General features: G+C 41.2%; 2 protein-coding genes across 7 annotated transcripts in view; one reads left to right on the top strand and one right to left on the bottom strand.

Moving 5' to 3' along the window:
* The window catches only part of mlana (melan-A), an 18507-nt gene extending 13970 nt beyond the window's left edge, over positions 1-4537 (top strand). For 2 of the 3 annotated variants that reach the window (XM_057818649.1, XM_057818648.1), the window contains 4 exons: positions 1122-1214; positions 3524-3620; positions 3718-3828; positions 3896-4537. In XM_057818649.1, the coding sequence (XP_057674632.1) occupies positions 1126-1214; positions 3524-3620; positions 3718-3828; positions 3896-3964 (366 nt within the window). In that variant the 5' untranslated portion in view covers positions 1122-1125 and the 3' untranslated portion in view covers positions 3965-4537. The remainder of the gene's footprint in view (positions 1-1121; positions 1215-3523; positions 3621-3717; positions 3829-3895) is intronic. The other variant, XM_057818650.1, reaches the window with a different exon arrangement.
* LOC130905342 (uncharacterized protein KIAA2026) lies at positions 4113-24169 on the bottom strand. 4 transcript variants are annotated; one of them, XM_057818644.1, is made up of 11 exons: positions 21940-22236; positions 17961-18589; positions 16980-17180; positions 11857-12974; positions 9092-9153; positions 8908-8997; positions 8703-8821; positions 8391-8572; positions 8221-8269; positions 6473-8133; positions 4113-6312 (listed from the first exon to the last, which is right to left on the bottom strand). In XM_057818644.1, exons 2-11 carry the CDS (start codon positions 18500-18502, stop codon positions 4634-4636), a joined length of 5703 nt encoding a protein of 1900 aa, XP_057674627.1. In that variant the 5' UTR covers positions 18503-18589; positions 21940-22236; the 3' UTR covers positions 4113-4633. The 4 variants fall into 4 exon arrangements, with proteins under 4 accessions (XP_057674627.1, XP_057674625.1, XP_057674624.1 ...); XM_057818642.1 differs by lacking the exon at positions 21940-22236 and adding an exon at positions 23757-24169 and having other exon boundaries at positions 4115-6312; positions 6473-8269; XM_057818641.1 differs by having other exon boundaries at positions 4115-6312; positions 6473-8269.

Below are 24169 nucleotides of genomic sequence, written 5' to 3'. Positions count from 1 at the left end.
CTCATCTGACTACAGAACATTCTTCCAAAACGTTTTGGCTTCCTCAGATAAGTTTTGGCAAACTCTAGCCTGGCTTTTTTATGCCTCTGGGTCAGAAGTGGGGTCTTCCTACCATAGAGTCCCTTTTCAATCAGACGTGGGGTATTCCTACCATTGAGTCCCTTTTCATTCAGACGTTGACGGATAATACGGGTTGACACTGTTGTACCCTCGGACTGCAGGACAGCTTGAACTTGTTTGGATGTTAGTCGGTGGTCTTTATCCACCATCCACAGAATCTTTCGTTGAAATCGCTCGTCAATTTTTCGTTTCCGTCCACATCTAGGGAGGTTAGGCACAGTGCCATGGGCTCTACACTTATTGATGACACTACACACGGTAGACACAGGAACATTTAGGTCTTTGGAGATGGACTTGTAGCCTTGAGATTGCCCATTCTTCCTCACAATTTTGCTTCTGAAGTCGTCAGACAGTTCTTTGGTCTCCTTTCTTTTCTCCATGCTCAATGTGGTACACACAAGGACACAGGACAGAGGTTGAGTCAACTTTAATCCATTTTAACTGACTGCAAGCGTGATTTAGTTATTGCCACCACCTGTTATGTGCCACAGGTAAGTAACATGTGCTGTTAATTACACAAATCAGAGAAGCATCACATGATTTTTCAAAGGGTGCCAATACTTTTGTCCGGCCCATTTTTGGAGTTTTGTGTAAAACGATGATTTAATTTTGTTCCCCATTCTCGTTTGTTTTTTTCATTGCAAGCAAAATCAATGAAAGTATTACTACCAAAGCATATAGTATGTAATCGCAATCATTTTCTGGGAGAAATTGAGCATTATCTGGCAGAATTTCAGGGGTGCCTATACTTTTAGCAAGACTGTATGTTTCACTCCTTGCATCAAATTACTGAAATAAATGCACTTTCTGCCATAGCACAGCCACATTATAATGCAAAGACTGCACCAATAAATAAACTAAACCACAAAACAGTTGAACGAACATAAAATTACTGAAGCTATAGTAGCTGTTTGTGTGTCACTTTTATTCGTTTGGACAGTTTATACTTAAGTGGCTGGGAATGTGTCAAGCTGAAATGATTTGTTTCCCGTCTGTCCCAGCTTAATGAGGTGCAACAACACAGACGGGATGCCTCGAGGAGACTTCAACATCTACTTTGCCAGCAGTCGACGTGGATTTGCCAGAGCTGAAGAGTAGGTTCGACTTAGTCCAAGCATTTTGTGGCCTTTAGAATCAGTGACTACTAGTGACTCCATGTTAAGGGATTCCAAACTACTGAGGTCGTATGAGATGGAAAGTTGTCGCCGTGCCATGAGAATTTTTCACTGATTTCACTTAATTGTTCACAAATGTACTGATCTTGAACAAATAAGGTATTTGGGTTTATCTTTGTGAATGAATAGTGACAGCCAGAACAATTCAATATTTCTCCGCTAGATGGCACCCGTAGCCATTCATAATGTTCTTCAATTAAAAGACCCAAGTTTCACCCCAATATTAGTTGTCACAATTTTCTCTTCCCTTTCAGGGAAAGTGGTCACTAAAGTGGACAGCTATTCAAAAGTTGACACTTAAGAACTTCAATCCTTTATAGGGCATTTGAGTATTGTTGGTCATTGATTTTAATAGATATATGGCGGAAAACAGACAAGACTGAAAAAGCAGTTTCTGCTCTTACACTCCTCTTGAAAAAAAACTGCTGTATTTTAAGCCAAAAGAACTGTTGTGTTTGATTGAACAATATGTCTATATGCTGTAATAGCAGATTCATGGCGCATTAAGCCCCTGAACTATTTTTAATTTGTCCGTCTTACCCTGGAAACTCCCGTTTACAGATGTCGCTCAACAGCTTTTATTTCAACCCAGCCATAATCTGAAGTGTAATATTTCGTTTAAAAAAAAAAAAAAAAAAAAACGACTTAAAAAAATTATTCACTCGCATATTTCAAACTTTTAAACAAATTACGTCACAATGAAAAAAATGGTGTCTGTAAAAAAGTCACGGATATCTACCTCATAACTATCGCTTAATTGTATATTTTTTGTTACTGTCGCATTTTCTCCGATATGTTAGATGATAAATAATCGATCCAAACAAAGAAAAATTGAAAAAAACGTTTAAAAGGGTAAAAATATGAAAAAGAACATCTCAACCACTCCATGATGTCTGCGATTTCTGCATCGCGACACTTATTATAATACCATGTTTCACCCATAAAATCCCCAAAAATTCAGCTGTGGCCATTCACAGCTGTGTCTTGACACTCAGTGATACATGTTACATGGAGTTTTTGGATCGAAACATAGTAAGTACGTGATAATATCTCATTAAAGTCATGGCGTCTGTAATTCTGCTCTCGCGTGCTCTCACCTCCAGATTGGGTTTTGCTTTTTTAAAAAAAAAAAAATTCTAAAAATGCCCTCCTGTGCAAAATTTTTCTTCCCCCAGAAAATTGACATTTTAAGCTTTCCAATGATGTATCACACATGCATATCGGACAATTTTGAAAGTTTGCCAAATTGGGGGTCTCAGAGCAGAACTTCAAGTCACCTGAGTGTTTTCCACCATATATATATATATATATATATATATATATGCATATACAGTATATATATATATATATATATATACACAGTATATATATACATATACACACACACACACACATATATATATAATCATTTATTTTTTAAAAAAAATGTTTTAAGAAGTTTTTAGTTTTTTTTAATAAATTAATAAAATGCAATAAAAGCTTAAATTCAAACTAAGAAATGCACTCTGGTTACAGCGTTAATTAACTTTTAAAACAGGTTTGTTTTCATAGTATTAAACTCTTTGCATGCCATTGACGGTGATAGACGTCTAATTCATTTTCATTCACACATTTCGGGCCAGAACATGTCATCTTTGGGACACAGAGACAGCCTTCCTCCTGAGCGGTATGACCGCTGGATATTCCTATGATGTTTATATTTACGTACAATTATTAGAACAGATGAACATGGGACCTTCAAGGATCTGGAAATTGCACCCAAGGATGAGCCACTCGCGGAGCTCCCCAATTCTATGATTTCCTGGTCGATTTCTTCTGATTTTCCTATGATTTCAAACAAGGAAGCAAGTTTTTGATGAGTGGTCTTAAATACATCCCGTAGTGTGCTGTCAATCAACTCATAGTTAATTTAACTCATTGTCATTTAACCTATCAGGAGCTTCCAAAACCATGACAGCATCATCTGGACTTCCCAGTGTTCTTTAATGACAAAGTACTTTTTGTGTTGGTTTATGTAAACTTTTGACCTTGGAGAAAATAACATTATTATAAGTAATTTTCACAATATTTTGGAATTTAACAAAATTAAATAATTTCGGTAATCCTTCCTGACTGACCTGAAACCGGAGAGGTTTTGTCTGACTTCTGGCAGTGAGACAGAAAATAAAGTGTTTTTGCACAGTGTATGTTAATTTCCTGCTTGTACTGTATGTGTGCACACTGTACAGGGCAGTCGGTGTTGTGCTGCTGGTCATCATCCTGGCTGCTCTCATCCTGCTGGGTTGCTGGTACTTTAAAAGGAGAGGTGGCTATAAAAAAATTAGGGTACGGCCTTCAACATAAGAGAGAAAGAAAAAAAAAAACGTTATCTTGGGCTTAAATGGAGGATTTGTGTAAAATCTAAATCTAACATTTTTCCTAGCAGAGTCCCAGAGCTGGATCACCAACTTACATGGGAGGCCAGTACACTGAGGCTGGAGCTTCTGCGGAAAACAAGATGTCGCTTACGGACTTTGGCAGCCTGCGATCTGTTGTAAGCATCAGGCAGTTACATGCAAATTTGGAACAAATATTAACATTTCAATTATTGACGTCTCTAGATGCCGAACGCTCCTCCAGCCTATGAAAAGATCTCCTCGGGCCCACTGCCTCCTCCTTATTCACCTTAGAAAGACAGGACAACAGAGGACTGATGGCCAACCAAGAACAGAAACTGCTGTTCATCCAACACCAGCATTAACATAGTTGTTGATAAATCTGTTAACATTTATAAAATATACAACGTGGTTTCAAACGTCATAAAAACACTACCACAAGGAGTCTTTGTAGAACAGAGGACACAATGTTTTAATGTCACACTTTGACCTCCACATTTGTTCCATGAACTTGGCAAAGAACTACCAAATCGATATGTTAGAAAATAAATACAAAATGACTGCAAAACATTTAACTGTGACTCAAGTATGTACAAATCAAACAGGCTTAACATTTCCTACAAATTTCTAAGCAGTTTTTCCAAACGCTTGAGAATAGACACAAGTGTCATGTTCACTGGATCACCTGGAGTAAATAGCAGGTTGTAACAATGCTTATCGAAGAGTTTGCTTTTAAAGCACGAATTACAATAAATTATGAAATCCATTTAACTCCTTTCTCCCAGTTGTCTTTACTGGCCATGAAGTCCAAAACAGATCTGTTAACCTCAGTTATCAAACAGACAAAAAAAAAATAAAATTGCTTAGAACAGCATTTGATAGTCTAATCAGTATCTGATATTACTTTTCTTCAGAGTTGTATAGCAGTGTTAATAAGTGCATAAACATTTCAGACTCATGGTCTCAGTTATTTGGTTGACTTGGTGTTGGCTGGTGATGCAAAGCTCCATTAGAACTTTTGGGGGTGAGAATCAGCGCAGTCTGTTTAGGGTAGACATTCGGTTCAGCTGCTTTAGCCTGGCACTGCACCGAACTCAAAATGGCACTGGGACTGATGATGAGCTTATTTGTTACATGGTTTGCCATCCCGAGGTGGAATTTCTGCAAAGTAGGTTTAACAAGTGTCTGATTGGATAGGGCATCTGGCTGGTGAATGGGGTTTGTGGTCAACTGTGTGATTGGTTGAAATGTGTTAGAGGGTGGCGATAAGGTAAGTACATATGCCCGTTGCTTAACGTCTGTGGCGCTTTCAGTTTGTGTAACTGTTGAGGTGGGTAGGTTCTGTACTGATGAGGTTAATGAATCTGCAGACACTTGAATGACTGACGCTGCCTGCTGAGAAACTGTGGTTATGCCAAGGCCCAGATGTGCAACAAAGGGTGCTGTAATTTTAGATTTCAGGGGCGGCTGTATACACGAGCCTCTGGTTGTTGCTGAAACCTTTGAAAGGGAGTGGGGAATAGAGATCGGGCTCGGCAAAGTTGACAATGGTGCAGGCAATCGGGAAAGGGCAGGTACGTCAACAGGTGAAACGGTATTGGAACATTCAGCAGGAAGTGGCGTACCAGTAGCCAACCTAACAGTAGAAGAATGATCAAGACCAAGGCCACTGGTAATGACCGAAGGAACGTGGGCCGCTCGTTTGGCTAACTGAGGGGGGTTGCTTAGCACAGGTAACGCAGAGGAACAAACATGTAAGCCCGAAGCAGAAACAAGATTCATTTTAGGTGATAACTGAGATGGTCCCTGGACATTTTTTGGAACAACAGGTATGCAACCTGCAAAAGGTGAAATCACACCTGGGACACCAGGCAACCTAGTTTGGGACCCGGTTAAAAATTGTCCTTGAGGGGTTGTTGGACCCTGACTCACTCCTTGCATAGGCACTGCCGACCCAATGCAGCTACCACTGGCATTAGGCACTTTCTGTGGCGAAGGACTAGAGATGATGAGCACATGGCTACCTGGAGCTAAGCCCTGGGGAGGAACTATAAAACAGGTGTTATTGAGAAGTATCTGTGTGCCAGCTGCTAGAGGCTTTGATGTACTGATGACTATCCTCTGCTGGGCATTGTTAACCCCAATGGTAGGGCCCATGGATTGTGTACTGGTGTTGGTAGCTGAGGACATGTACGGTTCGGTTTTATTGGGAGCTTTCTGAGATGTCGATATGATTGGTGTAGTTTCTTTAGCCAATAGCTGTGAGGGATAATGAACAAGTGTAGCCGTGGAGGTTGGGTTTGGGTTGACATGCACAGGAGAGGTTACCTGAGCAGGAGAGCGGCCGGCCAATACACATGTGGACATACCTGCTGTAGTATTAGTTGTGAAAGAGCCTAATTGTGACCCTATTGTGAAAGTAGATGGTTTAGAGGATCTGGTATAAGAGGCATTGGTAACAACCTGGCCAAGATTTCTTGTGACAGTATTTGACTTTGTAAATGAGGCTGGTTGTTCTGTAGAAACTGGTGAATGCACTGTATCTGTGATAGATTGTGATGTCTTTTTGAAAGTGCAATGTGACTGGGTGCCGATTGAGTGTCCAGTGGCTGTTGTCATCCCTGACACCTGGATCTGAAGACCTGCAGACACACAAGATCTAAATTTACTAATAAAGAAACTGCTCACCTGTCTTCAGAATCCACGTCATGGGTGATACGATAACAAAAGATTAGTTTTGTTTTAAAATTACCAGAGACAGAGGACACAAAAAATAACAACCAACAAATAAATCAAACCCACCTGGTGGGAGAGTGCTACTCGTTTGTTTCAATAGCACTTTTGAGTCAACACCAGGGCTTAATTCCATCTTCAAAGATTGAGTTGATAATGCCATAGTTAGCTGTTGTCCTTCAGTTCCTGATGCTGTGGCTTGATTTAGGCCACTTCCCACTAAAGCACAGGGTGCTTTTGAAGAGTGTTTGTTAATGACTATCAATCTTGATCCAAGAGGCTGCTTTGTAGAGGATTCATCTTTTGGAACAGAAAGAGTAGAGGCACAGGATGAGGAGTTGGCAACCAGGATACATTTCGCCACCTTAGACTGCTCATCTGTACTGCGCCGCTTCAAACCAGTCCGACTGATAACACCGGCTTGTCCAATACCATCAGCAGTACTTTTTATTCCAAGAGAATGGGTAGCTAATGTCTGTGCTGGGTTGTAAACGATTCTAGAAACTGTAGAATCATCCGAACTGTTGGATCCTGGAACCATGTCAACAGATGTTTTCGAAGTCAAGCATTTTGGATCTGTAGGCTTTGTGATTGCAGAGGACTTTAATGTTGGACAAATCTGGTTATGTGATTGGGCGACAGAGACACTGGCCACCGTTGTGGTGGGACACGGTTTCTTCTGAAAGGGGACCGAAGAGGCCTCTGCACTCTTGGATACAAGGAAAGCTTTAAATTGAGGTGAAATTGTAATGATGGGACTGGTGGGTAAATTATCCAGTGGATTCTGGGCAGCTGACGTCTGGACTTTGACAATTCCAGTGTTGCCTCCCCTTGTTGTCACGAGGATGGACTGTGAATCACGTATGCATATAGTCTTAAGTTCTTGTTTATCGTCTGTAGGTTTAGGGGGGAGAGCAGCGGCCAAAGTGGATACGATAGATGAAGGATTTTGATGTACACTATGTGAAGCGCTTGATTGGGAAGGCTGCGTAAACTGGGTGCTGTACTGCTGACGAGGAGAGGGGGAAAGGGTAGGGGTCTTCTTCAGTGGACCCACTTGCTGAATGTGGTCAGGGATGGTGAAGCCAGGTACACTAGTTGACAAGCAAATGGTTCCCTTTGACTGGTGCTCCTCGGATTTGTGAATGACATGTATGGAAGGCAGATTCACCACCTGTTGCATGATGATCTCCTGTCTGTTTCTGTCCAAAAAAGGTTGCTCAGTTGTTGTTGCTAGATTGCTTCTCTCTTTCCTGAAAAGTTGTTCCCTGCCCTTTGGATCGTTAGATATCACTTGGAGAGGATTCTGCAATAAAGTCTGGCATTGCTTAGCCAAACATGTCATAATAGGAGTTGCTGCCACTGTGTCGATTTCCAGTTGTTTAATTGCACATTCTCCTTCCATATGTAGCGAGTTTTGTTCTGAGGTGGACTGATAGGTTTGTGTTTGTAGTTTTGTGTTCCCCACTGTAGTAGTAGGCTGGGAGCTTGAACATCGCAAGCTTTGTCTATCAGGGTTGTCCACCGCTGAGTAATCGACAGGCAGTTTCATTAAGGTCACTTTGTTGCCCACACTTTTAGCAAACAGGGTGGGAATGGCCGTGTAACGTTTGGGCTGTCCTGTGGTGGGGTGGACTAGATGAAGTTTGGATATCGACGAAGCGTCAATTGGCATTCCCTCATTGCAGTCATTGTTGGACTGAACCATTTCACATTTAGACTTCGGACCACTGTCCAGGGCAAAAGCAGTATTAGTACCGTCAGTCTGCTGTTGTTCAGCAGTTTCCGGATGTTTTTCGTGATTTGTGATTGCAAACCTTGGTGACCTCTCGCCAACAGATTCATTGTCATAGTCCCTGGTGCTTGCTAAAACAAAAATTATATCGAAATTAAGGCTACTGCACATAAATATAACCATGTATTCAGTTTCATTAAACACTTAAACTGATAATGTTTAATACACTATCAGTTATGCAATGAAGATTACCTCCAGTCAAAAGATGTCTGGGAACCACATGTTCCAGTTCATCTTCTGATCTCTGTTGGTGATCCAGCAAAGACATATCTTCATTGTCTGATGATGACGATGATGACACACACTCCTCTCGTACAAAGTTACTGTACTCCTTATGCTTCTTGAATTCGTCAAACTCCTTCTTCAATCGAAGCCTGTTGGGGAGGCAAGTGTGGGACAGGAGTAAGTACGATACCAGTTTGAGATCAATCCGCAGGATTAAGTAATTATTTATTTACTAATTGTTATTATATTTTTTTTTCTATTGATAGTCATTCATTTTACCTATTTCTGTGGTATGCTTTCAAAAGTTTTGGTTCCCAGGGTGACAACTCATTCAATAGTCTGATTAGAGTGCTGTGGAGGTCTTTCACAGCTTCTTTTCTCAAGTACCATCGATCCTGCTATTTGAAAAACAAACAAAAACATTTAACTTCACATTATTATTTTCTTGACACAAGGCATGGAATACTAGGACTTAATGAACTACCAATTTTTTTTTTGTGCTCTCCAAGTCATCAAGCTCGTCCTCGGTTTTGCTGATAAGATCTCGCAATTCTTGCAGACTGGTGCAAACCAGCTGTGGAAAAGGATTAAGTATGGTGGTTAGGTTAAAAAAAATGCAATTAAAACTATCGGAGCTACAAACATATGTACATTTTGTGTATGGCTACCTTGAATGACGGCTCAACGGAAGTCTCAGCTTTAATTTTCTTTGCAGATTCAACCTTTTTTCCTGATATGTGAAATCAGATGAGAGTCAAAAACCTACACATTTTTCTACAGTGCATAAAGAAACGTGGTGGTAGTAGTAGTAGTAGTTGTTGGGCAGAAGAACTTCAGTAACCTAGACTGAGTGGCAAAGAATTTTCAAATATGACAGTTAACTTAAGTATAAATTATCAAAGGGTACTCTTGGTTTACAACAAATTCCGTTACGGTTGATTAGTTTCTATATAGGGCAGGGTGGTATAACTTGTATAAGCTTTTTTCTCCCATTTTGTACACTTTTCAGAAGGAATTTAAGATTCCAGTCACTTTATTGACAAGTAACTACTCGTGATGTAAGAAAAATTGCTCAGTGGACGACACAAAATGCTTATGTAACTAGCACCTTTTTCTTCGCAGCCTGGTTGTAAGTGCCATATTTAGGACACACTTCAAAATAAGGATGCTTCTGAAGTACGATTCGCACAGGATTACCTGTGGACTTTTAGGGATTTGTAATTAATGCAGAGGATGTCAGAGATCTTAAAGTGCCTGTGACAGCATAAAAAAATCTTAAAGAGCATTGTTATGGTAATTAGAATCATATTTTGAGACTATTCGACTATATACAACAATTTGGCAAAGCGCAAACGACGATAAATTGGTCTTTTTTCTGCCATTTATCCCTGCCTGTCATTATAACGCTCTAGCGTCCCCAGCTGGAGAATGACGTCGGAGTCTGATTCAGAATTCAGCCCAATGAGGGGGAATTATTCAGAACCAGGAAAATGCGACGAAGAGAGCAGCAAAATGTCATTGTTTCAATCGCTCTACTCCAACATTTTTACTGGATATTCTTTTTATCTAAGTATTTTTCCCCATTTGCTAAATAAATGGTATGGTCATGACAAATATGAAATATTAAAAATGCATTTATTCAGTACGACATGGCAAAATTACTCCATTATGGTCAAAACTGTCGACTCTTTGCACCTCCCGTACGATATTTTATGCTTTTCTCATTTCCCTGCCTCAGCTTCGGAGAGCGTCAACAAACCAGGAGGCGTGACAGCTAGCCGACATGCTAACCCGAACCCTGAGGCGTTTTCAAGTCTTATTCTCGCCATTCGAAGACAAAAAAAAATCACATAAAACTACTCCGGATTATGTCACACTGTGGTGGGATTTGTCTTCACGGATCAGCAACCCTCCCGGCGGTGAGCAAGTTACAGCTTGTCGTTCCCCTGCTGCAGGCAGGAGAGCTCGTTTGCCGGGGAAGCAGCCGGAGAATGACTGCCAGACAAACCAGCCGACGTCGGAGGAGCGCGTAGCTGCCTGAGCCCAACCCGAGGATAATGGTATATTGCCCGGCACACGAAGGTGGCAGAGGGGGCTAGAATTCAGGACGATATGGAGAACCGCACGAGCATAAGCCAAGTATAGCGCTCTCCCGGTGGGCAAGCGAAGAGGATTGAGGGGTATGTGTGTGTGTGACAAGCCACCGGTCGTCAGCTGAGTGGCATTCTCGGTGGACAAGGAGCATTGTCAGCCACAAAATGCAAGCCACCTCCGTATTAAATCGTGTGCCATGTTCCGCGAATTTGACATAATACAAAACACGATGTTTACTCACTTCCTTGTAAGTCCAGTGGTCTCACAGTTGTCGGACTTGTTTTGGCCAATTTTGGGGTGAACGGGAACTTTTTGAGACCCAAACAGGCTCACATGCCTCTCCCTGGTGCAGCAACAAAACCCTGCAGCACATTTGGCTGCCGTGATGGGAAAAATAAATTAATCCGCAAAATCAGCTGAATCCGCAGTCCATCTGCATGCTATAAAGCAATGCTGTATTATGAGATGCTGACCACATTCGCATTCGTCCTCAACCCGAGACTGGAGCCGGAAGAAAAAAATTGAATAAATGAAACGATCGCTTCCACACACATCCAAGCAGTCCATTCAGGAGCATAAAATACCGCGTGAAATATGAAATAAACATGCTTTTTGCTGTCATAGGCACTTTACTACTATGTGAACGTGCCATGTTTGTAATTTGAAAAGAAAAAATTCACAGCAAATTACCCACATTTCAGCAAAAACCATCGTCCAGTGATGATACTTTGCATCTCAGCGTTTGTTATAATAATTTGCCTTTTTCCTTCTGCGGTCTTTTCAATCTCTTGTAATCGGGCCGCTTACTACTGTATATTCGTAATGAGTAAAGGAGGCTGCGGTAGAAATTCTGATTAGTAGTCTTGACAATTTTTAATACGGCTCCATGTCAGACTACATAATCCCCCACCCAATCTCTGATGATATATTCTATCAAATGGTCATCAATGAGTAGACTGAACAGGCCTGACATGGCGAACAATACTTTTCTTAATACTTTTTCGTTTTATCTTATATCTGGATGTTTGTCGTAATTCCTGAATGTTTTCCTGGTGTCGCAATTGGCTCTTGCCTCACTTTTTCGTGCATTTATGTATGTATTTATTTATTTATTTATGTTTAGACATTCTATCAGGGAATTTTTCTTCTTTGCTAGTGTTTTGTGCACGGACCCTAGAAGAACAACTGCAGCCTCGCCGCCCCAATTTAAAAATTCTGCTACATTTAAAACAAGAAGCTATTTGGTGGTGTCCTGTACTCAGGTTCACTCCCTGCATATTGATACCGAGGTGCTTGCTTGGTAAGCAAGCGGCACCCGCAGAGCGAGCAGGTGACCTACCCGTATACGTGTGTTCCCCTACATTCAGACAAGGATCTTGAGTCTCTTCTTTAATAGTACATACTGAGCCCTTGGACCGTCCCTTTTCTAGTGTTGTGGATCGATAGTCCAACTCTATAGTTTCTTGTTTAATGCATCCTCTTGAAACAAAGGAGCGAGTACGACAATTTTGGCTTGACTCATCACTGGAGTGTCCATCCGACGACTCTGACTCACACCTCTCATCCTCTTTCTTCGCCGGCCAGAACCTGACACTTTCTTTGTGTTTCTTTCCATCCCCATTTTCCCCTGTAAAATACTTCAATGTCTTCACTAAATCACCAGAGGTATTAACGTACATAGCGCTTCCAGGATTTCCGTCCTTGTCCTTGAGCGCGTCAGAATCTTCAGCGTATTCTTCAAGCCGTCTCACCAACGATGAAGGGAAAGGAAAAGCAGGTGGGGTGCAGGGGCTCTGGCAGTAGATCCGCAAGTCTGCGCCGCAAAAGTGAGGGAAATGTATGTAGGCGTTGTCCCTGCTGTCGTAGCCCAAAATAGACTCCCTGCACTCGTGTATGGGTTGAGCCAGCACGGCATCCTGAACGTCCTTTTGAGTCTCGTACACGTGGTCGCACAAGCCCTTGAGAAGCCACACTCGCTGGCGGAAGGGCAGCGAGTGAAACGGCTTCTCCTCCAAGGGACTCGTCTTGCCAAGGTTGTAGAAAAATTGGTGACAAAGTCCAAGTTGCTCGGCCCGAGCCGGTTGATCTCTGGCGCAACCGATGCTCCGGTACCAGCTTTTGATCCGCAGCCTGAGCTCCGCCTCCCAGCGGCGGTACGGCAGAGCAGGACGGCGGTGCAAGGTAGCCCGTCGCTGCCATGGGGAAAGGAGGGATGACATTATCTTGGAAAGCAGGCTGCTGCAGCGAGGCATCAGCAAACAGCGCTCCAGCTCAAAGAAGACAATCTCAGGAAGGTTTAGAACTGTTTGGGCCAGGCATAGAAAGTGGCCTACAGCAGGGAGTTCCCACAAGGTGTCGACAGTGTAAGGTGATGCCTGCAAAAGCAAAGTCTGCTCCCACTCTTCAATTGCTTTGGCTGAAATTTCCTCAGCTTCTTTTTTCTCCAAATCACGTTGCCTGAAAAATAACAATGGCTTGTTGATTTCTTTTTAGACGAAAACACAGGAACCACAGTGGAGACTACAAATAAACTACAGTGGTACCTCGACATACGATCGCTTCGACACACGAGCTTTTCGACTTTCGACGTAAACTTTGACTTGCCATTTGTTTCTACATACCACGACTTGCTAAAATATGACGATTTATGACAGCACCGTAGTTTCTTTGTTTTGCCAGTAGACGGACACAAAAAGGAAAAGGTGACGCTTACCATTGAAATGATAGAAAAATATGAGCATGGTGTGCGCATCCGTGAACTGGCTCGACATTATGGCCGTAGAATGTTGATCTCGGCGGTCCTCCTCAGACCTTCGTTCGCCAGTCTTTATAATTTCAAGTGACAACTATTATTGTGGTAACATCGCTAAAGAAATCGCCAGCTTCGTCACGTTTCTAATCATTTATTCCATCAACTTGGGCAACACAACACGCCTACTGTCTGCTGAAGTTGACGCCAGAAACAAAACATTAAAAGAGAAAGTAAAATACAAACGCACTCTCTATTTCACCGTCACGTCAGCCACGCGGTGCGTTCAGCTACAGCAAAAAACATCCACCACAATAGAACCCGATTCATTACATTATTATTATTATTATATTATTATTCCGATTTTTATTTATTATGTACTAGTTTTGCTATGTTTAATTCCTATTTGTAATAGTACAAGCAGTATTTATTAAGGATTTAGTGTAGGTTTTCGGGCTGTGGAACGAATTAATGGAATTTTAATGTATTCTTATGGGAAAATCCTGCTCGACATACGACCATTTCGACTTACAAACAAGGTCTGAATTAACTTCGTAGTAGAGGTACCACTGTAAATTGTTTTTTTTTCTTTTTTTTCCAGAGATAATTCTGTTTCGACCCACGACTATTCATCCAACAGAGTACAGAGATCCCTTGCCAATTTGTGTTTAGAAATTTGCGGTTTCGGTTATTCGCGGATTTTTGAGGTACTGTATAAGGCTCCCATGACACCTGTGTATTGCGTCATCTTCATTATCTTCATCGAAGTGCACAGGTGCTTTCTTTATCGTTAGTCTCATTCTTTTCATAATTGTCATCATTGTCAGTCAAGGATGGAGCCGCTGGAGTCTAATCTACGTCTTATTTAAAAATGTTAAGATAAATGAATGTATACATGTACTAATCATTGTTTTCTTATCTATATATATATATATATATATTAATTTTTGCGGGATCACTGTACACTAGCTTTCATCACCAATAATAGGGCCGGAATTTACACTAATTAGGTAAGGGCGCTTTCACACTAGACCAAGGGGGCCGGGGTCCCGTTGGACAACTACCTTGCAGTAGCACTTGCAAATGAAATGTTGAAAAACTTCAGCTTTCACACTGCGTCAACCGAACTTTCCGAGTTGCATCACGTGGAGGAAAGGTGCACTCATTGATTGGACAAATAGAACAGGAAGCGTGGCGTGTCACAGCGCTGCACGTAATGTAGCATAGCATTTTTTTTTACATGTTAAACTGTATATAAGTTTGTGTTTTTATTACTGTTTTTTATTTTGCAATGATAATTTAATCGTGCATCTGTATGTGTCAATTTTTTGTCAACTGACTGTTTGTGAAGATGAAGTTTATATGAATGTAAGTTTGAATTTAAAATATATATATTAGGGCTGTCGAACGATTAAAATTTTTAATCGAGTTAATCACAGCTAAAAAATTAATTAATCGTAAGTAATCGCAATTCAAACCATCTCTAAAATATGCCATATTTTTCTGTAAATTATTGTTGGAATGGAAAGAAGACAAGACGGATATATACATTCAATATACTGTACATAAGTACTGTATTTGTTTATTACAACAATAAATCCACAAGATGGCATTAACATTATTAACATTCTTTCTGTGAAAGGGATCCACGGATAGAAAAACTTGTAATTCTTAAAAGATAATTATGAGTACAAGTTATAGTAATTTTATATTAAAACCCATCTGTATGTTTTCGTTTTAATAAAATTTGTAAAATTTTCAATCAAAAAATACACTAATAGCTCGCCATTGTGGAAGTTAGTGATTGAAATACACTACAAGGTGTCCAGGCCGAGTTTTAAATTAATTAGAGATCGAGCCAAGTTTTTCTAGTGCCTTTTGCCCCTCGACTGACACCATAGTTTCCGGGTTCATTTTATCTTACGTTCATTTGAGTGTTGAGTTCACAACTTACGAGACCTGTAATAGTTTTTATATTGTGACTAAATATTGCCATCTAGTGTATTTGTTGAGCTAAACGAAATGTTTGAATAGAGGTTGACCAAAGTCTGAGTATTATTTTGCATAGCTATTTTGATTGGAAATGCCAGTTCTCTTTGCATTGAGCGCTTTTCTTTTCGTGAACATTATTTTTTTGAGCGATAGGAATATTATTTTTGTTGTGCTTTCAGTAAATGATACTGTAGCGACTTAACTGTTCTGCCCAAATGCATGATGGGAAGTTGGGCAACCATGACTGTCCGTGGTGGCTGCAAATGGTGTATCTTCTATGCGTTGTGTTCAATACAGGGTGTTAAGAAAAAGATCATCTCCTGTCATTCTTCCCCACCTCGCTCGCCACAAAGTTATACCGGCAATTGTTGTGGAAGAGATGCCAAAGCTTATTCCAATAAATACCGCGGCCCCAATGAATGCATGTGTCCACTTCACTCGCTTGTCTCTGCCTCTTAGCTCTCAATATGCATAAAACGCCGCCATTGTAGTACGTGTGCGGCAGTGCATGAGTGGATCGTTCCGCGCATGCGTTAAATATTTTAACGTGATTAATTAAAAAAATTATTTACTGCCCATTAACACGATAAATTTCACAGCCCTAATACATACATATATATATATACACATACATACATACATATATATATATATATATATATATATATATATATATATATAAAACTTAATCTAGCATAGCATAGCTAGTCACCCGTTGGCCAGCGGCTGAGTCGTTCCTTCTTGACTCAATGTCGAGAGAAATGGATTTCATAAAAAAATGCAGAAGTAAAATTAAACCATGAAAAGGACCCCAAGTCACACAGATGCGTGCAATCGCTTTCACTTTCGTGAGTTTTTGGACTGTCAAATTGTCGCCACTTCCAGGAGAGCGAGACTCACAAAACGGCCGCCCCAAGAGGCTCTGCCTCTCTCGGCCCTGCACTCTCGCATGATAGGTTCAACAACAGCATGCAAAACAAAATCGCCACATTAGAACCCGACTCTGTGTATCAAATGCAGCTGCTTAGCGCAGCACAACAACATTTGGCCATGGCTAATCGCCTGTCATCTTGCCATTGTTGTTTTTGTATCGCGTTTTGTATCACGTCAGTGCTGTACTTCCGCTTCTAAGGATGCCTTGCATGTACATTCGCAGGCTATAGCATCACAGCTCCGCTACGCTGTGACGCTACACATAAAGTCACAGAGCGCACCCTGCTCCGGTTGCATTCACAAGCAAAGCAAGACCGAGACCCCTATTATTGAGCGGACCAGAGTTTGGATGCACATTAACATTAGCGGGCTATCTGGAAAAAGAACTCTGGTCCATTTAAAACGAACAAAACAGTGGTAGTGTGAAAGCGCCCTAAATGTGTGAGTAAATTAAGACAAGCTCATAACTATTTATTATTATTATTATTATTATAACTATTTCATTTTTTTGAAAACCCAACATTTCATGTAAACAAGTTATCATGATTGGCGATAAAATGAGCACCAAATGTTCAAAAGCAAGGATGGTGTCACTGTGTGGTTTACACACCAAATGGTAAATGGTGTTATACTTATATAGCGCTTTTCCACCTTTCAAGGCGCTCAAAGCGCTTTACACTATTTCGCCATCTACCTACTGGTGACGCAGCGCCAGGAGAAAAAAAAAAGTCTCCATAATGTTTCCCCATTGAGAATCTACGGCAACAATGAATCTAAAATCTGCTTACCTCTTTTCTTCCTTGGCCCTCTGTTGCTCTTCCAACCTGAGGGTCTGCACCATGACAGACTCATGCCCACCAACTGTGATGGTCGCCAGACTTCGAGATGACATTCGCCTCCTTGTTGAGGTTCCCCCCTGAGCTCTTTCCTCCTCTGAGCCAAAACGTCCTTTGGAGGTCACTGCCAACGTAGTTTTCTCACGAAGAGTTCTTGTTGGACAAATACAGACAGGTGAGACCACATTTACGCAATAACTCACTCATATTAAGTCAAAATAATCTACGGAACCATCTATTATGACCGTTTTCAACAACAACACTCATTGTTTCCAGCAATAATTTGGCTTTTGAGCCCCGGCATTAATACACTTAACTCGACAAGTAAAATTTTCCAAAAGCCGGACAATTTGGAGTTTAATTTTAAACTATCATTATAAGTGAAATTAGGCCAGATGCCAAACCTTTGGTCCTTCTTACTGCAAAGTACTGTTGTCAAGATACTAAAATTATCAACTTGATACCCTTTTTGACGCTATATAAACAAGAAAATATAATTTCTGTAGAAATTGCGTCGGGATGGTTTGCTCTCCCATAGGTGACCTTGTAGATTTTTGATCACTTCCTATTAATGTCAAGTGCTCTTCTTCATTAACTCATTGGCCTCCAATAAGGGTGCGAGATGTATACTCATTTGAAGTGGGATGGGCAAATGGCACTAAAAGATGAGTGTTCACTCACAGCCAATCCTCCCAGTTTCTATGAATTGGATTTCTATTGTTGTCAATGGCGGGGAATGAGTTTTGGGTCACTTCCTTGGTAATCTTGTTAATTCAAACATTGTATCCAAATCTAATATTTCAGTATAAATACTTGAAAACCCAACAATAACCTATCTGTAGTAGGGCATTTACTACTTGAGATGTTTAACATCCTGCCTTCTACATCGTCAACCCCCATGTAGTGTGCGGTGAAATTACTGTATTCTTGTACCTGGACAGGAGTGTGAGCTTCTGCTCAAGCATAATCTCCATCTTTTGAGCCTGTTTAGACAGCCAGTGGTCCACGCCATGGTAGCGGTAGCAGTTCTCTAACATTAGCCTGAAGTCAGCCACAAACTCCGTTATGCTCTGATACTCCTGGTTGACAAACTTCTCCTCCATGCTCCGCAAGCACATAGACTGTTTAAGCCTCGCCTGACCTGGAGCGCAGACGCCACCGACGCCGCACTGGGCCTCCTGATGCCCGACGGCATGGAGGAACAGGCCGGCAACTGCCTTGTGTTTGTCCAGGAGAAAGCAAGAAAAGATCCTGTAGGCTTGCTGGACCTCGTGGCTCATGTTCTCCTCAAAGTTGGTCGTGACGCAGACTTCGGGGAGTGAGATGTCACTATTGGAGAAGTCGGACATGCCATCGTTGCTGGTCGCCGGGTAGTCCCGGGGAGCTACAGAGACACCATTGCTGAGACAGTCCTCGGACGTTTCGAGGTCCATGTCATCAGCTCCAGTCCTTGTCCATGTAGATTCCAAAGACATTATGCCAGAACTTGGCTGAACTTTTACGGGTGATAGCCCACAGGTTTTTCACAGCTGTCGAGCATACTGGTGCTGTGATGGGAAATCCTACAAAGAGACACCATGAGAGTTGTTAGCTGACAGAGGAATATGCTTAAAGGGAACCTCGGACTTAAAGCCTTATAGGCTATACTAAGCCACAATTGTTCTCTTTTACTAAATTATGTTATCAGAAACACATACATTATTGCCATTGGTTTAAAAATCAATTTTATTTAGTACATGTTTTGACCTACGGAGGCGCCAAGTTTTAAGCGCGCAATGGAGACTCGGGGTGATGATGTAGATTGTCACTGTCACTCGACGAATACTACCGGGTTACTGCAATTCCTACTACGCGGCGAGACGTCCAACACATGCGCTCATCGGCTAAAAGTGATGAATACTTTTATTGAGTCTTTTATTACCTTTTCATTGCCTCAAAATACTTTTTGCATATGTTTCCGTCTCATACTTTTAAGCATTGTGCTTTCTTGTTGTAGCTTTAAAGCAGATTGTCGATCTTTTAACCACAGTCACGCAACATATTTAAACCACCCTTATTCGATATTACTACGTTTAAGTATTTTCTTAAGGCATCTTTAGTATGTTCTGTCTGTATGCATATAAACAAAAACAGTTGAAAGTGCATGGTAGTACACTGGCTTTCAAATTCGCCTGTTGTAGAACGTTTCGCCGGTGTAGCACATTTTGGCAGAACACCGTTTTTTTCCCCCCTACTCTCGGCTCATTTCATCCTGTCTTTCCGGTTCATTTTGCTTTTACTGCTCGTTTTGTGAAATACCGACAGTGCTGTCATGCTCATTAATGTTCCTCTCGGGTTCAAATTGAAAGGTTGAACAGATGACATGTTTATGTTGCTAAAGTCGTACTCTGGAAGCCCGACAGCCTAACCATGTGACGTCACCGCCCTGCGACATCAACAACAATGGCGACCTACTCTCTCCTTCCCTCTATCCAGCATCGACGTTGTTGCTTGCTGACCGTGCTCCCAAGTAAAACATTTTCTTTTCAATTACTGCCTTTAGAAGTTGTCGCTTTAGTTCTTTGAGAATGCTTAAATTTGTTATTCTTTCTTTCCAACTAACTCTAAGTAGTCTTCAGTAAAACCACATTTCTGTTGCATTTATTTTCTTTTCCTCTTTCTGTTTGGTGGTCCATCCTTCTGCTCGTATGTTATCACTGTAAAAATGAGGCCCCTCAGTATTTTGAGTTTCAGGGCAATGCTTAAATTTCTGTCTTTCCAAATATTGTTTAGCTCGATCATTTTCCTTTTTGCTATTCCAATTCGTCTATTGATGCCTTTTGTGCAGTCTGCTGTGCTGCTTTTAATTAAACCCAAGTATTTAAAGCAGGACTGGGAACCTCTTGGAACCTCACGATACGATATGATTTGCCATACAACGCTCACGATAACGATGATCTGACAATTATGGCGATACAACGATTATCGATACATTAGTCAGGAAACCATTCTAGGACATTCTACAAACAACTAATAAACAGAAAAACAAGCTTCTGCTGTGAATTGGAATGAGTTTATGACTGGTAGATGTCCAATCCATTTGAACTGGGAGAGTCCCTCCCATCCCTCCCATCCCTCCCACTTCAAACGGATTGAACGTCTATGGCCGGTAGTGGCAGCCATTGCCAGGTAATGAGGTAATTTTGGGCCATTTAAGGTCATTTACCTGTTGATTTTCAGTGACTTCTTGTTGATTTTGAGGTATTTTATGAGTCTCTTCCTGTTTATTTTGAGTTGCAGAACAGGAAGTGACCTGGGCATCACCCGAATGAATAGGCAGTGACTCAAACTCAACAGAAAATTACCTGTAAATGGCCTAAAATGAACAGCAAGTGACCTGTAAATGCCCTGAAAATCGGACAGAATGACTGTGAATGCTCTGGTTTCGAATGGACGAAAGTTCCCAGTCTAAATGGATTAGGCGTCGAGCACCTTCAATTCAGTCTTGGAGTTAACTGAGACACTATTATGGTGGATGATTCACCATTTCGATATTTTGTCACACCACTAATTCAAAGTCTACGACCGTCTCTAGTGGCGACCAACTAGTTAAACAAATTTTACAAATTGTATAAAAATGAAAACATCAATTGGGGTTTCAATATCAAATTATTTTAACTCACATTAAAGTTTATCTTTTAAGAACTACAAGTCTTTCTATCCGTGGATCGCTTTAAGACTAGAGGTGCACAAATAATTAATAATTATTATCGGTACGATAATAGGAATTATGACGTCATCCCATTAAATCCGATAACATAATATATTATTGGCCCTATTAATAATATTTTTGGCACGGTGTCAGATTGGGATTTGTGCGTTTGTTTCCGCTCCTGCAAAGTTTTGTTACTGTCTTTGTTTTGTTCATTATAATAATGTTCATGTCATCAGGAAAATTCTGGTTCGGTCAAAGGCAAATCTAAGCTGAATCAACCACTAGTATTTTTGACCTACAGGTGTTCAAAAACTCAGGTGAATATACGTTAAAAAATTATATATATATATATATATATATATATATATATTATCAGTTATCGTATCGGTATGGGCCTTGAGGAGCAGGAAGTTATCGATATCGGTATTGGTTTCAAAAAATGGATATCGTGCACCCCTATTTAAGACCATGACCAAATTTCTAAAAAGTTCAGGTGTTTGTTTATAATTTTCTTGGGAAGTTAAGATTGGGTATTCTGGCAATGATAGAATAAAAAATAATAATAATAATAAAATTAAAAAAACATAATAATACTGTACAATAAAAAAAAAAACATGGAATGTCAACAGCTATATATTTGCTAGAATAGACTGGACGAAAAGGTTTTACAAGACATGAGACACGTGTCAACTGATTTTTGTTTTTTTTTTGTCTTTGTTTTCTGATAGCAATTAGTAGATATTCAAGTCAGTAGGTAGTAACTTATTCAATATTGGTGCAACACTAATTTTTAAAAACACATTCTGTTCTGAGTCTCCGGTGAGCTGGAGCTAATTAAAAACTAATTTAAGGTAAAAGATATAGTCAAAGATTATCAACTTTTAGGCCAAGGAATTTTTTATTTTTGGAATATTTGGATTTTGAACTGACAATGCTAAATAGCATTGGGAATTGTACCCCGTGCCAATCATTCCGATAAAGCACGCTGCCATTTTGATTCACTGCCATGACAGCATTATTCATTCCAGACGTCATGTGCTGGCATTTCCAAATTTTATCTACCTTGCCCAACTTTTTGTTTACTTTCACTTCAGCGAGCGAACTTGAAGTTAGCTGTTAGCCGGCTAGCTTAGAAAGTAAACAAAAGTTTCTTCTGCTCTCGACAAGGGCGATACAATACAGAGTAGGCAAACGAAAAGGTCAAATAAGAGAACGCACCTTAGCGTTTAAAACGCTGTTCCAAAATCCCACGGCAACTCTTACTTTTCTCCTTTTTTGCTGTAAGCTGGCTATAGCTAGCTATTCGCTATTGCCCACCGAGCTCGGCCTGCAGTTGCTTCGCTCGGTCTCCATGGTCGCATCGGTATTAGTCGCCGTTTGGGTTAAAGGTTACGTTATGCGAGAGCCGGTTCCTGTCGGAGGGATGTCAGCGACGACGAGCTGTTTGCTAGCCGGGTGACAGCACAATGGAAAGTGCAGCCTTCCATTCAGGCGCGCCGTCAGGACAGGGGTGTCCAAACTACGGCCCGCAGGCCATCTGCGGCCCGCAGACCTTATTGGCAAAGTCAAGGGGGAAGGTTTGGTCTCAACATTGGTCGGGATCAGAGCCGTATAAATTAGGATGACCATATTTTGATTTCCAAAAAAGAGGACACTCGGCCCGGCCTCGAGATACTTGAATTTTACTCGAAGATCACTCAAAGATGCGTATATCTCCCACTTTTTTTTACTCAACAGGCTTTATTCTTCCTAAAAAAATAAACAATTAAAAAAAAAAAAATAATAATAATTATTATTATTATTAAAAAAATAATAAAATGCAGACTCATGGAAATGTATTCCAGTTAATACACACACACAGTTGGCTATGTGCCAACTCAACATTTTTTAAAATTACGATCACGACAATTGTCCATCCATCCATCCATTATCTTCCGCTTGTCGGGTCGCGGGGGCAGCAGCTTTAACAGGGAAGCCCAGACTTCCCTCTCCCCAGCTACTTCAACCAGTTCCTCCGGCGGGATCCCAAGGCGTTCCCAGGCCAGCCGAGAGACATAGTCTCTCCAGCGGGTCCTGGGTCGTCCCCGGGGCCTCCCGCCGGTGGGACATGCCCGGAACACCTCTCCAGGGAGGCGTCCGGGAGGCATCCGAACCAGATGCCTGAGCCACCTCAGCTGGCTCCTCTCTACGCGGAGGAGTAGCGGCTCGACGCCGAGTCCCTCCCGGATGACCGAGCTTCTCACCCTATCTCTAAGGGAGAGCCCAGACACCCTGCGGAGGTAACTCATTTCGGCCGCTTGTATCCGGGATCTTGTTCTTTCGGTCACGACCCAAAGCTCGTGACCATAGGTGAGGGTAGGAACGTAGATCGACTGGTAAATCGAGAGCTTTGCCTTTCGGCTCAGCTCCTTCTTCACCACTACGGACCGGTGCAGAGTCCGCATTACTGCAGACGCTGCACCGATTCGCCTGTCGATCTTCCGCTATCACGACAATTGTCGTTGACAAAATGAATGAATGAAATGAATGAAGAATAAAAATTGAGTGGGAATAACATTTTGTCAATGACAAAATGTTATTCCCACTCAATTTTTATTCTCATACAATGTTCTAAACTGTACGCAAACAATAACTGAAATAAACTGACAAGCGATTCAACCAGCATGTTTTCAAACGCAGCTGTTCAAATTCAAAACTACATTGCCCATAATGCCTAGCGCAGCTGAGCTCACTGATTGCTACCCAATTAGCGAATACGGGAGCCGAGGCAAAATCAGACTTTGCTATAAAAGTTTACTACCATCGGCAGCGCAAAGACAAAGTACAAATCTCCGACAGAAGTCAACAGTTGCCATTATATACGTATTTATCGTAAAAAAAAAACTCATAAGTAACACAGCTATTTAGCTATACTAGCATTCAACCACTAACGCAGAACAATTACAAGACTCATACAATATACTGCATCTCTGTGTACACATATAACCCTATGTACAACAGAAGACATGTGATCGACATTAACAGGAGAAACTTACAGAAAGGTGTATGGAGCCACGTCTTTTAGAACTTCTTATTGAACTCCTTACTGTAGTCTGAGCTCTCGCCAAACAGTCAGTAGGTGGTGGTAATTCCCCATGAAAAAAAGGGTGAACTGCCAACAAAAAAGAAGAAGAAGGTCTACTCCTTCTCCCGCCCCTACTAGTAGGAGCAACGTCAACACAGGCAAGCGCTGCCCCCTAGCGGCCGGAGGAATTCTCTTCAAGTTGGTCCCGTAAAAAAAAAAATCATAAAACCCGGACATTTTTATGAATTTATAAAACCCGCCCGGACAACGAGGATACTGCGTGAAAGTAGGACTTGTCCGGGCAAAAGAGGACGTTTGGTCACCCTAATATAAATAGAGTCGCGACCAGTGTTGGGAATAATGCCGTTATAAATAACGCCGTTA

Source organism: Corythoichthys intestinalis, chromosome 17, assembly GCF_030265065.1.
Source record: "Corythoichthys intestinalis isolate RoL2023-P3 chromosome 17, ASM3026506v1, whole genome shotgun sequence".
In the NCBI taxonomy this organism is placed as follows: Eukaryota; Metazoa; Chordata; class Actinopteri; order Syngnathiformes; family Syngnathidae; genus Corythoichthys; species Corythoichthys intestinalis.
Note: the sequence above shows the minus strand (reverse complement) of the source record. Positions and strands in the feature narration are given on the sequence as shown.